Here is a 14,318-nt window from a genome sequence, read left to right as displayed (position 1 = left end):
AGTTAAGATGGTGGACAGACCAAGGAGCAGGAAATAACGGCTGCTGCCATTGGTCAGTGTCTCGGGAATTCGAGAGGGTTTGTTATACAACAAAGCACGGAGAATTGCAAGGAGGGCAGCATGAAGAGACTTGGACTAGAGAGTTGCACGGAGAGAATGAAATAGATAAAAATCATAATTAGAGGGGGACGACTCTGTCCAAGTGTTACAATATTATAGAAGTTCTATCCTGTCCAGAGCATGTCTCGACTTGAATTATTTACTTGGTAATCTACACCCGGCCTAGCAACAAAAAAAAAAAAAAGATAAATAAACCTTGAAATTTATAACATAAATAAAACTTGAACTTGAGCTTTTTTTATTTAGCGCAATATCCACTGAACTTTCTCAAAGCGCTTTACAAAAGTCCCTGGCCAACAACAACTCGTAACATGCAGGACGAGACATGACGCCTAGTAGGCGAAATTACAATTTTTTCCGACCGAGACAATGCTGTTAACCGCCAAGTACTCATTTTACACCTGAGTACGGTGAGATAACGTAGGTAAAGGGTTCAACTATGCGCCGCTCAGCGCGGGGCTCGAACACAGGACTTTCCGATCCGAAGTTGAGTGTCATACCACAAGATATAGCCGCACAAGGTCAATTACTGTGCCGGACGATTAGTTTAACGAGATTATTCGCATTGTCCAAGAATCTTATAATATGCAACACAGCTACTAAACCACTAATGGATAGACAAAGCAAATAATAAGAAGCTAGAAGCTGTCGACTTCAAACATATCTGATAAAAAGGAATGTAATGATATTAAAAAGAACATGATTCTTAACCCGCAACGCCTCAGGCATAATCGTAAATCCCGACTAAACGTACGGACATATTTCTTCCCGTTTACCAGGATTAGACTTGAAGTATTGCTTTTTAAATCGTTTTTATGTTGTTGAGAGAAAGAAATGTTAGGACCCGAGCAGCTAATTGGTTCTTATTTGATGATGTAACCTTCATTTTGTTTAATACTGTTTGGTAGATTGATCGACAAGTTAAAAATCATAATGGAATGATATGAGGTGAAATCTGATTTAGGTCAAATTTACGTACATAGGGACATTATATATATTTAAATAATAACCGCCAAACATACAAATCACGACATAAAACCAGGTCTATTTCCATAACCACACACATATGCACATAAAAGAAACAGTTTCTCTCTCTCTCTCTCAACACACACACACGCACTCTCTCTATCTCACACATACATGCGCGCCCACATACATGCTTTGAAATTATCAATCAATTTTGGGAATAGGCACTGGTGTAAGATAAAGATCTGAAAAGGTGCCAGACAAAGCAGGAACATTACAATTTTTTTAAAAAAGCATCCCAAAATTCAGTTTGCCTCAACTGGTAATCGAACCTCCAACCTACTGATAACCGGCCAGACAAACTACCATTACACCACAGAGGTTACAAGATTGTTGGTATGATTTAATTCCTATATTCTGTACAAGGGTACCTCACCGATAATAGGAAATAAATGGAATAACATAATCATCATCTAGTCAGCTGATCCTGCGTAGGACGTTGCTTCCCGAACTTTCTTGCGGAACAGATTACGGTTATCCGCCAGTCTACTTGCTTGAGTTGCTGTCATTCCCAGCCATTCACATATATCTTGTTCCCAGCTTCTTGTTGGTCTACCTCTTCCTCTCTTGCCGTCTACCCTTGTCTGCAGAATGTGCTTTTCTAATGATTCGTGACGAGTCGTGTGGCCAAAATAGTTTAGTTTCAATTTCTTTACAGTTTGAAGAAGAATTGGTGATTTTATTCCGATCCTTCTCAGGACTTCTTTGTTTGTTTGTTTTTCAGTCCATGATATTCTGAGTATTTTTCTGTAGCATGCCATTTCAAAAGCTGTGATCTTTGTGCTCTCTGCTTTGCTGATAGTCCATGCTTCGCATCCATATGTTGCAGTTGGGCAAACAACACTTTTGAGGATTTTGATTTTTGTTTGAATGCACTGCCCTTTCCAGATATTATTCATCTTTTCTAGCTTTGATCTTGCCATTGCTAGTCTCCTCCTGATCTCTGGGGCCGATTTCCCGTTGTACTCAATCCTGGCTCCAAGATATTCAAAATTCTTTACTCTTTCTATTTCTTCTCCATTGATTTTTATGATGGCATCTGTTTTGCATTTGTCAGTATTCATGATTTTGGTCTTCTTTATATTCAGCTTAAGGCCTTTGGTCTCGCTATGTTCCTTTACAGATGTTATTAGATTCTCTAGTCCCCCCGGTGTTGTGGACAATAGTGCAGTGTCGTCTGCGTACCTCAGATCTTTTATGGGTAGACCTTGCATTTTCGGTTCGTTGTAATTACTTCTCCTGACATCGTTTTCCACATCTCGCATTATACCTTCAGTGTAAATGCTGAACAAATGGGGTGATAGAATACATCCCTGTCTTACTCCTTTTGTAACTTTGAACCATTCTGTTGTTCCGCTTTCTAGTTGTACCGCTGATTGTTGGTTCTCATAGAGGGATCTTATCAGATTTCTAATTCTAGGATCAAAGTTCATCTCCAGGAGAGTTTCCCATAGTTTCTCATGATTAACACAATCAAAAGCTTTCGAATAGTCTATAAAACAAGTGTGGAGGCCAGAATTTACTTCTCGATGCTTCTGAATAATTTGACGCAAATTGAATATGTGGTCTCTTGTCCCTCTGTTTTTTCTAAAACCTGCCTGGGTGTTACTGACTTCTTCTTCCAGTTTACGTTCAATCCTGTTCATGATAATTTTTAGAAGGATTTTGCTTGCATGACTGATGAGTGATATTGTTCGGTAGTTGGAGCATAGTTGTAAGTCTCCTTTCTTAGGCAATGGTATAAAAATTGCTCTCCTCCAATCTGAGGGCCAAATTTCTTTCTCCCAAATTTTCGTACAAAGTCTTAGATATACTTCAACTCCTTCAGCTTCGCTTGCTTTTATCATCTCAGCTTGAATGTTGTCACAACCTGGACTTTTCCCATCTTTAAGTGATTTAATTGCCCATTCTATTTCAGATTTTAGAGGTGGTAAGCTAGATTCTTCGTTTTCATTTTGCATGTTGTTTTGCAAAGGTTGGATTTCGTTTATTTGGTCTTCTGTGTACATATCTTCACAATATCTTTTCCACCTATTTGCTATGTCTTCTGCTTCTGTGAGGGGTTTACCTTGCTCATCTTTTATCACCCCTATTCGTGATTGAAAACTTTTTGTGATGGTTTTTATTTCATCATACATTTCCCTGGTCTTGTTTTCTCTCTGAAGGTCTTCTATTTTTCTGCATTTTCTCATGAGATATTCTTTCTTATCCGTTCTGCACAGCTTTTTCACTTCCTTAGCTATCTCTTTGTATACATTGCTATGAGTGCCATGAGTCGTCTTTGCGTCTTTCCTCTCTTTGATTTTGTTTAGTGTATTTTCACTCATCCATGGTTGTTTTTTGCCCCGTTTTTTAGGAAGGTGTTTTTCAGCGGATTCCAAGTATATTTTCCTTGTCTCATTTGCGATCTCATCCGGTTCCTTTTCCTCGATATCTTGAAGTAGCAGTTGGAAACGGTTCTTTACTTCAATCGCAAATTCTTCATTGATACTGTCAACTTCGTATCTAATAGGTCTTGTAACTTTTTTCTTCATTTTAAGCTTCAGTTTCAGTTTTGATATCAAAAGTTCGTGGTCTGTGTCACAGTCTGCTTTTGGTTTGGTCGTGACGTCTTGAATTATGGTGTTCCATCTTTTTTCAATCATGATGTAATCAATTTGGTTTTTTTGTTCTTCCATCTGGCGATGTCCACGTAAATAGTCTTCTTGGATGTTTTTTGAACATGGTGTTTTTTATTGCAAGTTGATTTGCCAGTGCAAAATCTATGAGTGTCTCGCCTCTTTCGTTTCTTTCCCCTAGTCCAGAATATTCCAATGATTCCATCTTCTTCACTGTTCTTTTTTCGTCCTACCTTGGCATTAAAGTCACCAGCGATTATTAATATGTCCTGTTTATCTTTGTTGTCCACTTCCTTTTGTAGGGCATCATAGAAATTCTCTATTGCTTCTTCAGTTGCAGCAGTTGTTGGTGCGTAAACTTGAATAAACGTGATGTTTTTAGCTTGACCTTGGAGTCTAATGCTAACAATGCGATCACTCACTGGTTTGTATCCAATGAGGCTGTTGACTGTTGTTTTTGCGAGATAGATTGCCACACCGCTTTGTCCAGATTTTTCCCTTCCTGAGTAAATTATCCTTCCTCCGCAGCTGGTTGTGAAATGTCCACTTCCAGCCCATCTGTGTTCCGACAGTCCCAGAATGTCTATTTTGTTTTCTTCTGCTTCATTGATGATGGTGTTGAGTTTACCGGCTGCCATACTTCTTATGTTCCAAGTTCCTATGAGGTAGTTCCGCTTTAACCATGTATTCCGGTTCTTTCCCAGGTCTGTACAGTCAGGCGTTATGCCTTCATCAACTAGGCTGGTACTCCCGCCGGCGTCAGGTTCTTCCCCAATACGCTTTGGAGACCAATCTAACTTGGGGGTCTCATTACCAGGTCTCATATCGTTATTTGTTTTGCTTTTCTTCATTCAGGTTTCCGTGGCAGGTTTACTCACAGTAGTTTGCCATTGCTTTCTGTGAGAGAGCAGTGTCCTTACAGGACGTGTGTCCCAGCCATTGTATCCATAGGATATCCTCTGCCTAGCACATTGAAGAAGAGACCAGTTCTGAAGCTCCTTCAGCTGCTCTCCATCCTCATCCATCGCCTGCCTGGCGCGACTTCACGTAACCCTGTTCGGGGGGCATTGCGGGTACTCGGTCTTGCCCAAGGACCTCCCGCAGGCTAGTGGAGGGAAGGAGACGCCTTACTACTCCTATTGACAGATCTCAATCTGCCCCACTACCCACAATAACATAATAACACCAATTAAATTAATCAGATTTCATTTTTAAGAAGATACACCGATAATAGAGACAAACAATACAATGAAACATAGGGGGAAAACACACACACACACACACACACACACACACACAGCAAATAATCTCACCTTGTGAGTGAGTTACCGTCACTGAAAAATTGGATATGGTTCCTTCAGTATTGGAGGCTTCCATCGTGTATATCCCTGCAACCCCGGGCCATCGGGTATCAAAAATCCTGTAGACGGCCCAAACCCCTAGCCTGGGATAATCGATTACGCTGTCGTCGATATTTTGAGTGCTTTCCGAAGTCATTTTACTATCCCTTGACCACGTGATGTTGGGTTTAGGCCAGCCCGAGATTACAATCTTGACCCAAACTTTTCCCTCTTTGTTTTCAATTCTCTGTTTCACAATCCTTGGGGGAACTGTTAAAAGATATTGGGAGGGTAATGGCAAGTAAGCGTTAACCATTTAACGGCCGTACTATGGAAAGATGCAAATTAATAATTTGGTCAGAAAACTCGTCCTTCAAATAGCAGCCGATTTAAATGACCACAATAGGCAGTTAATAACTGGTAAATAAATACATCATAAATATTTAACGATTAAGCTTTTATCGTAATGGTGCCTAGTTCATGAAATAACATAAACATCGGAACAATAACGACCTGAGATGAGAGCATATTATTGTGTCATATTCGGCTAAATTTTAAATTGCTATCGAATTCACGTGTACATATAAGCAGGTTTGACATCCGAACCCACTTATGGGCCTATTTTAACACTGTTGTAATGGACAACATTTTGCGTCACATTTCGAGAATTCCATTACAACAAGGACCTCACACGGAAATGGGTTATCAGACCTACAAATTAACGCACATTGTATCGAACAACATTCACTTGTAAAAAGTGTCTCAAATCGGTATTATGTCAGGATAAAGCGGATGAGAAGATACGAGATTCAAGTTATAAATCATTGGCTTTTGTTTTGTATTGCACAAAACTGTATTCGATCTTTTCAATTAAACAAATACATTTAACATAAATCCCTCATTTAGTATTATAAATTCGATTTTCAAAATCTAAGTTATCCCAAGACATATATGTAGGTCTGGTATCCGAACGCAACTATGGGCCTAATTTAACATTGTTGTAATGGACAACATTTTGCATATTTTTTTTTATTTCCATCACTACAACGAGCCCGTAATGAATTGGGTTATCAGACCTGCAAATAAGTGTACGGCGGTTGTGCTATAGTGATAGAAAAAGCATTAAGTAACATACTAAAACGCCTATTAAGATAGTCTTCCTGTAACAAGGTAAAGCATAAGACCCTCTGATTTATTGTTAAATTAAGCCAATTGGTGTTCCTTGTTTAAAAAAGAAATATTTTACATAGAAATGAGTTTGTCCAATTGCTTTTTGTTTTATTTTTATATGATAAAATGACAATAATCATTCTAGGTGGACTTTTGAATCGATGAAAATATTGTAACTGTGATCATCATATTGATGATAATTGATATTGACATAATAATTCCCTTCCCCCTCCCCCCTCCCTTTCAACATTCGTTATAAATCTTGAGAGTAGATTCTGATTACAATAAACTACAAAGCTTCGAATTCTGTTTTATTTAGCAGCCCCATGATAATTTTCATACTTTAAAAAGAATCGCATAGGCTGTTGAAATCCTTTGTTTATGTATCTCGATTATCCGGGCCATTTGAATGAATACGTACTCGAGGCCGAATGACATTTAACAGATGATGGGGATATCTAGACAAAAGAAGTAGCGAATTACTAAGAGTTAAGGGGGGGGGGGGGGGGGGGGGGGGGGGGGGGGAGGGGACATCAAAAATTATGAATTTTGACACAGTTTGCTAAAATTAGATTTTGGTGGAATGTTGACATGTGACCATTTGTCTGCATAAAAATTGCATGAGAACTTCATTTTCAGTTTTTTTCGACTCAAAATAACGTATTTTGTGACCAATAGTATGGTTAATACCTGCCCATTTTTAGTTTCAGTGGACTGATTTCATGAAAGAATATCAAATAGTCTTTATAACTAAGTAAAGGCAAAAACATATCAATGAAAAGTAAAAACTTTCTTCTATCTTCAACAATCAATCACTTTGTTTTTAATTATGTCATGCGGTCACAATCCAATCAGAGAGGGAGAGGTGAGTTTTTCCCTAAACTCGTTTACTTTGACTTTTAAATGCGTTTTTCTCAAAACTGCAATTTTCGTCACTAAAAACCTATCTCAACCCTCAGTTTTCAACTAATCTTCTTCAAACTTTCTACAAATGAGTGTCATACAACTACGCAGGTCCTCTAGGAGCCTTTTTTTTTGAAAAAAAAAGTTTTTTTATGAGTAATTTGAAATTATGTAACTTTTCTCAAAGGGAATAATTGAGTAATAACCTTGAACTTAATTTTTAAAGTTTCTTATTTAAAAATTAAAAATCGGGCTTCTAGAGCCTTTTTATTTTCCTTTTTTTCTACCTCTGGCAAAAATATTATGGCAATCGGTTGATAAACAAAAAAGCCTTTGACTTTTTAAGATGTTTTGTTTATTTTCCAATATGGCGTCGTTTCCATAGCAACGGGCAACTTTTTTTTGAAAAAAATTATATGCAATCATCCTTCCCAAACATATACATTATAACTGTGCATAGAAGTTTAGGATATTTCATCAAATAAAAAAATGACCCTTTAGTGTCGCTCCCCCCATTAACTCTCGTTTTTTCCACCAAAACAACAACAAAAAAAAAAAAAAAAAAAAAAAAAAAGGAAAAGAAATGAAATGACAAAAATATACCCTATCGATCTTACTTTTGTCTGACAAGACTTCTGTGGAAAATTAAGGACCTAGACAAAAATGGTGAAGCTGTTGCCCGTTTATCGATCGGTTTGAGAATCCGAGATGATTTTTATATTTAGAGGCTGGGTGTGACGTCGATTTCCTGGACTTGTGGTGTCAAAGAGGTTAAACAAAGTCATAAGATCTCCAATCAGATCTCTATCGCTTCATATCCTAGATACAGAAATCGTAAATCTTTTCCATCATGGTAAATCGAGTAGAAAACAACTCCTCAATTATTGATCCGGTGCTGTAGAGATTGCGGACTATGGGAAAAATACGCGATTCATGATGCTTTGTGTGCCGCCAAAGAAATATGAACAAACACCGGAAGTGAAGGAGAGAGGAGATGTTTTAGATGCTTATAAGAATAATGATGTTGTGGCGATTATGGTGTAGAAATACAGTCTTGAACTCCGAACGCGACATAATAAATGGACTCAAAGGAATCGATAAGACATACATATGTAAGATTCTGTTAAAATACGGGTTGGATATTCGGTGATATCTGACCGATTTGTGATGTGGTACGCAAACACATAGTTTATGTGTTACATTCAAATTCCCGGTTTAATTCTTTTTTTTTAAAGACATAATATGAGATTAAGGTATCATAATACGATTCTAAATCGAAATTCGTATCTTATCGATATCGAAGGAAAGATATCGTAACCTCGGTAATTCGGCTCTCGGTTAAATACAATTCCAAAATAAATCGGTCAAAAGTATATAATTTAAATGGCATATTGGAATCATATGTTATCACCACGTATATTTACTCTAAAAAAAGGAAAAGTAGAATCCTTTTTTGTTTTGTTTTGACCGACATGGGGGAATTTTAATGACCTGAAAGGCGAACACATAGTTTACTATACTAAGGATTATTACGAAGTCTATCTTGAAAAGGATGATCACGATAATGCTAACGATAGGACCATGGGAATTATATAGATACGAGCTCATCACAATATAAACCTAGTTTATATGATGTGAGCTATTTTGTATTTATGTATTATTGGCATCGGGAGTGTGAAGACAAAGAGCTGTGTGGATCCTCGAACTCATTGGTTATAAATCATCAAGCAAGCAAGTAAGCAATCAATAATAATAATAATAATAATCATAATAATAATAATAATAATAATAATAATAATAATAATAATAATAATAATATAATGATAATAATAATAATACTAGTAAAAAAAATAATAATGATAATAATAATGATATTAATAATAATAATAATAATAATAATAATAATAATAATAATAATAATAATAATAATAATAATAATAATAATAATAATAATAATAATAATAAAAATATAATAATATAATAATTAAAAAAATAATGATAATAATAATAATAATAATAATAATAATAATAATAATAATAATAATAATAATAATAATAATAATAATAATAATAACAATAATAATAATAATAATAATAATAATAATAATAATAATAATAATAATAATAATAATAATAATAAAAATTATAATAATATAATAATAAAAAAATGATAATGATAATAATAATAATAATAATAATAATAATAATAATAATAATAAAATAATAATAATAATAATATATAATAATAATAATAATAATAATAATAATAATAATAATAATAATAATATTAATAATAATAATAATAATTTAATAATAATAATAATAATAATAATAATAATAATAATAATAATAATAATAATAATAATAATAATAATAATAATAATAGAGAAGAAGAAGAAGAAGAAAGAAGAAGAAGAAGAAGAAGAAGAAGAAGAAGAAGAAGAAGAAGAAGAAGAAGAAAGAAGAAGAAGAAGAAGAAGAAGAGAAGAAGAAGAAGAAGAAGAAGAAGAAGAAGAAGAAGAAGAAGAAAGAAGAAAGAAGAAGAAGAAGAAGAAGAAGAAGAAAGAAGAAAAGAAAAGAAGAAGAAGAAGAAGGAAGAAGAAGAGAAGAAGAAGAAGAAGAAGAAGAGAGAGAAGAAGAAGAAGAAGAAGAAGAAGAAGAAGAGAAGAAGAAGAAGAAGAAGAAGAAGAAGAAGAAGAAGAAGAAGAAGAAGAAGAAGAAGAAGAAGAAGAAGAAAGAAGAAGAAGAAGAAGAAGAAGAAGGAAGAAGAAGAAGAAGAAGAAGAAGAAGAAGAAGAAGAAGAAGAAGAAGAAGAAGAAGAAGAAGAAGAAGAAAGAAGAAGAAGAAGAAGAAGAAGAAGAAGAAGAAGAAGAGAAGAAGAAGAAGAAGAAGAAGAAGAAGAAGAAGAAGAGAAGAAAGAAGAAGAAGAAGAAGAAGGAAGAAGAAGAAGAAAAGAAGAGAAGAAGAAGAAGAAGAAGAGAAGAAGAAGAAGAAGAAGAAGAAGAAGAAGAAGAAGAAGAAGAAGAAGAAGAGAAGAAGAAGAAGAAGAAGAAGAAGAAGAAGAAGAAGAAGAAGAAGAAGAAGAAGAAGAAGAAGAAGAAGAAGAAGAAGAAGAAGAAGAAGAAGAAGAAGAGAGAAGAAGAAGAAGAAGAAGAAGAAGAAGAAGAGAAAGAAAGAAGAAGAAGAAGAAAGAAGGAAAGAAGAAGAAGAAGAAGAAGAAGAAGAAGAAGAAGAAGAAGAAGAGAGAAGAAGAAGAAGAAGAAGAAAGAAGAAGAAGAAGAAGAAGAAGAAGAAGAAGAAAGAAGAAGAAGAAGAAGAAGAAGAAGAAGAAGAAGAAGAAGAAGAGAAGAAGAAGAAGAAGAAGAAGAAGAAGAAGAAGAAGAAGAAGAAGAAGAAGAAGAAGAAGAGAGAAGAAGAAGAAGAAGAAGAGAAGAAGAAGAAGAAGAAGAAGAAGAAGAAGAAGAAGAAGAAGAAGAAGAAAGAAGAAGAAGAAGAAGAAGAAGAAGAAGAAGAAGAAGAAGAAGAAAAAAGAAGAAAGAAAAGAAGAAGAAAAAAGAAGAAGAAAAGAAAGAAAAGAAAAGAAGATAGAAGAAGAAGAGAAGAAGAAGAGAAGAAGAAGAAGAAGAAGAAGAAAGAGAAGAAGAGAAGAAGATAGAGATTTGGATATCAACCAAAATAGAGGAAGTCATCAAGTTTATAGTCCCCACTCAATGAGAGATGCTCACTTGTACTCATTCACACCATCGAGAATAATCGTGGAATGGTCTCACATCTCCAATGAAAGAAACATACTCTGGAATATTTTGAAGTAACGATGAAAGGACAAGAAGAAGAAGAGAAGATAAAGAGAAAGAGGAGGGAAGCGAGTAGAATAAGAAAGGAAGTAGGGGAGGAGGAGGAGAGAAACGTGTAGTAGTAGTAGTAGTAGTAGTAGTAGTAGTAGTAGTAGTAGTAGTTGTAGTAGTAGTAGTAGTAGTAGTAGTTGTACTAGAAGTAGTATGAGTAGTAGTGGTGGTGGAAAAAGTTGAATAATAATAATAATAATAATAATAACAATAATAATAATAATAATAATAATAATAATAATAATAATAATAATAATAATAATAGTAATAATAATAATAATAATAATAATAATAATAATAATAATAATAATAATAATAATAATAATAATAATAATAATAATAATAATAATAATAATAATAATAATAATAATAATAATAATAAGAAGAAGAAGAAGAAGAAGAAGAAGAAGAATTTACGATAGTCCTATTTAAGATGAAATCACGATAATCAAATAACAAGTCCTTGTTGTAAAGAATATAAAAGGACCACCTCAGAGCACTAAGTCCCATTGCCTGGTAAATTATCTGTTGTTTTGAAGCGCTTAATAAACAAAAGCAATTGCCAGTTACCATTTGGATTGGATACTAGTCAATCGATACGTACTTTCCTTGTGATATAGGGGTCAGTAAAAAGAATTGTCAACACTCGGGACTAATTCGATCCTTTTATTGTGAGCCGGGTGCTTCACCAACTTAACTTAAGAATCGAGACCTCCAAATGCCGATTTTAAATAGACGGTCTAGGTTATAATTTTCTGATATGAACATGCAATGTAGATTAGACTATGAATGGAAAATAAAATTAAAGAGAGTAAATGTGAATCATGTAAAAGATACAACACAAAGTAAACAACGTTTCGGCCTTAAGCTTTGTTTTCTGCCCCTCCCATCCCTCCTCCACTCCCCCCTCAACCCATCTCCCTTTTCTCCTAGTTGCAAATAAACTTCATAATGTAAATGTACTATAATATTACTATAATATTTTCTTTTCTTTTTTTCTTCTCTTTCCACGTTATTATATACGTATACCCGAAGAAGGCTAAAGACCGAAACGTTGCCTACTTCGTGTTATATCTTTTACACGAGTCACATTTACTCCAGGGTTGCCAGATTATTTTCAGGCATTCTGCCAACTGGATTTTAAAAATCTGCCAAACCGTACTATTTATAGTACCCCCTTTGAAAACTCATCAGTTTTGTTAAACAAAAATTCGCAAGGCCGATGTCATAAATTTATTGTTTCATTTCCCAAGTTTAAAAAAAATCACTAATACATAAAAATTGCCATGGAAAAGGTGGAGTAGACCTAAACATTTATTCCTAGGCCTCGGAAAATAAAATCTGCCAAATATCTGCCAAACTGCCAAACCGTTTTTTGTCTGCCAGACCACTTCAAATTCTGCCAATAAAGGACATTTGGCAGAAAATCTGCCAAATTGGCAACCCTGATTTACTCTCTTTATTTTATTATTTATTTATTTGCTCATTTAGGCACCTCTAGCTTTTAGAAGGTGAAGGAACTTACGAGGAATGCATATCCCGACAAATGCTCTTCCCGACACCTGACCATTGGTTGACACACAGGCTAGCCTGTTGGTGTGATCACTTTTCTTGACGTCATAGATGTCCAGCTTGGACCAGCCTGCTAATTGAGTAAAATGATGAATAGCCTAATTGAATAATTCTGAACATATAATCTGATATCATGTAAATTAAAAGGAAAAACAGCTATATGATATTTAACTTGAGCTTCAACTTTTTCATATTTATCGCAATGTACTAAACGTGCTCAAAACGCTTTACAAAGGGGTCGCTCGCCAACAGCAACACTAAACATGTATGACGAGACATGACACCTGTTAGGCGATGTTACATTTTCCCCCCGACAGAGACAACGCTGCTAACGGCCAGGTACTCATAATTCAACTGAGTACGGTGAGAGAAATTTAGTAAAGAGTCTTTTGCAAGGGCTCAACTATACACCGCTCAGAACGGGACTCAAACCCAGGTCATTCCGATCTGAAGGCGAGTGTCATACAACTAGACCACATAGTGGCACAATTATATGATACTTAACTTATTTAGCTTATTGAGCTAATAATATGCAGTTTTGACCATTAGTGTCAGTCTCGTAACGTACAGGAGTGGAGAAGACAAAAAAGAAATTGGGTTTCAAGTGATAATGATCAAAACGAGGTTGTTAAAGCTATTTGAACTCTGAAAAACTAAAACAACTATGCAAATAATGACGCTATACGTTTGGTGAAATGCTTGCAACATCAGCCAGTCGAATAAAACTTACCAACAACCTTAAACGTTTATTGATTACTAATCATCAAAATGTCTGACTACAAACAATAACAAAGTGCTGAGTGACGTCAACACTATTTCTTCCATAAGCATTTTTGTGAAGTAAAGTTAAAAATTAAATTTCAAGAATCAGGGTTATCATGGTCTACTGTTTTTCAGACGGTTGTTCACTGTTGGGAGAATTACCATTTTTAGCACATCAGTAGAAAAGGATGATTCGAGTTTCGTTTTAACAGTAAGATATTATATGTCGCTTTATTGGGCTCTTTCATTAAATCTTAAAACATGAGCTATAATATTCTACACATTTTGAGTTGGAATAATGGAAACATTTTTCATATCTCATTTAACTTTTTAACGGCGGGATTAAATTTCTTTTAGGATCTAGTATTTAGAAAACAAAGCCTATTTGATTTCTATTTTAAATGACTCTCATTTTGGCAAACAAATCTCAAACCTGAAAATGTATTAAGAGAGAGATTTTTGCCAAGTTGAGGGTCATTTAAATTGATCGATATTTGAAGGATGAGATTACTGGCCAAAATTTCAAATACGTGCCTTTCCAGAGTACGGTAGTAAACTGGTAAAATCCCTATGAGATGTTAATTGATTGCTTGTATTATTCATGATCTCTTCTCCAATTCAGAAACCTACCTTCATTTTTCTCTGTGATGACATACTTGGATTCCAATCTTTGTACACCAAGCCAATCCAATCTTGTGAGACCCGGTGTTGTGGGACTGACGGTGCAAATAACACTGATATTTTCTCCTTCCCTCACCTCGATTTCGGATGGTTCAACGGTTACATTTGGTATCCCTGGTAATCAACAATAAATTCAACAATAACTTTGAGGTATTTGACGAAAATAATAAACTTACGATTATTTGAAAGTAGGAATTATGATAAAATGCGGGTTATTTGAACACATTAAGCACGTGTTCATTTATTATCTAAAACGCAAAGCGGTCACAGACTTGAGACAA

General features: G+C 34.8%; 1 protein-coding gene across 1 annotated transcript in view; it reads right to left on the bottom strand.

The window, feature by feature from the left end:
- The window catches only part of LOC144965181 (putative neurotrophin receptor LTRK 1), a 64,532-nt gene that overhangs the window by 9,978 nt on the left and 40,236 nt on the right, over positions 1 to 14,318 (bottom strand). Inside the window, exons 7-9 of the mRNA XM_078900243.1 lie at positions 13,987 to 14,151; positions 12,548 to 12,667; positions 5,078 to 5,374 (exon numbers count right to left, since the gene is read on the bottom strand). Coding sequence (XP_078756369.1) covers positions 5,078 to 5,374; positions 12,548 to 12,667; positions 13,987 to 14,151 — 582 coding nt within the window. The remainder of the gene's footprint in view (positions 1 to 5,077; positions 5,375 to 12,547; positions 12,668 to 13,986; positions 14,152 to 14,318) is intronic.

This window comes from Berghia stephanieae, chromosome 2, assembly GCF_034508935.2.
Source record: "Berghia stephanieae isolate SIO BIC M18660-M18661 chromosome 2, UCSD_Bste_1.3, whole genome shotgun sequence".
Classification (NCBI taxonomy): domain Eukaryota; kingdom Metazoa; phylum Mollusca; class Gastropoda; order Nudibranchia; family Aeolidiidae; genus Berghia; species Berghia stephanieae.
Note: the sequence above shows the minus strand (reverse complement) of the source record. Positions and strands in the feature narration are given on the sequence as shown.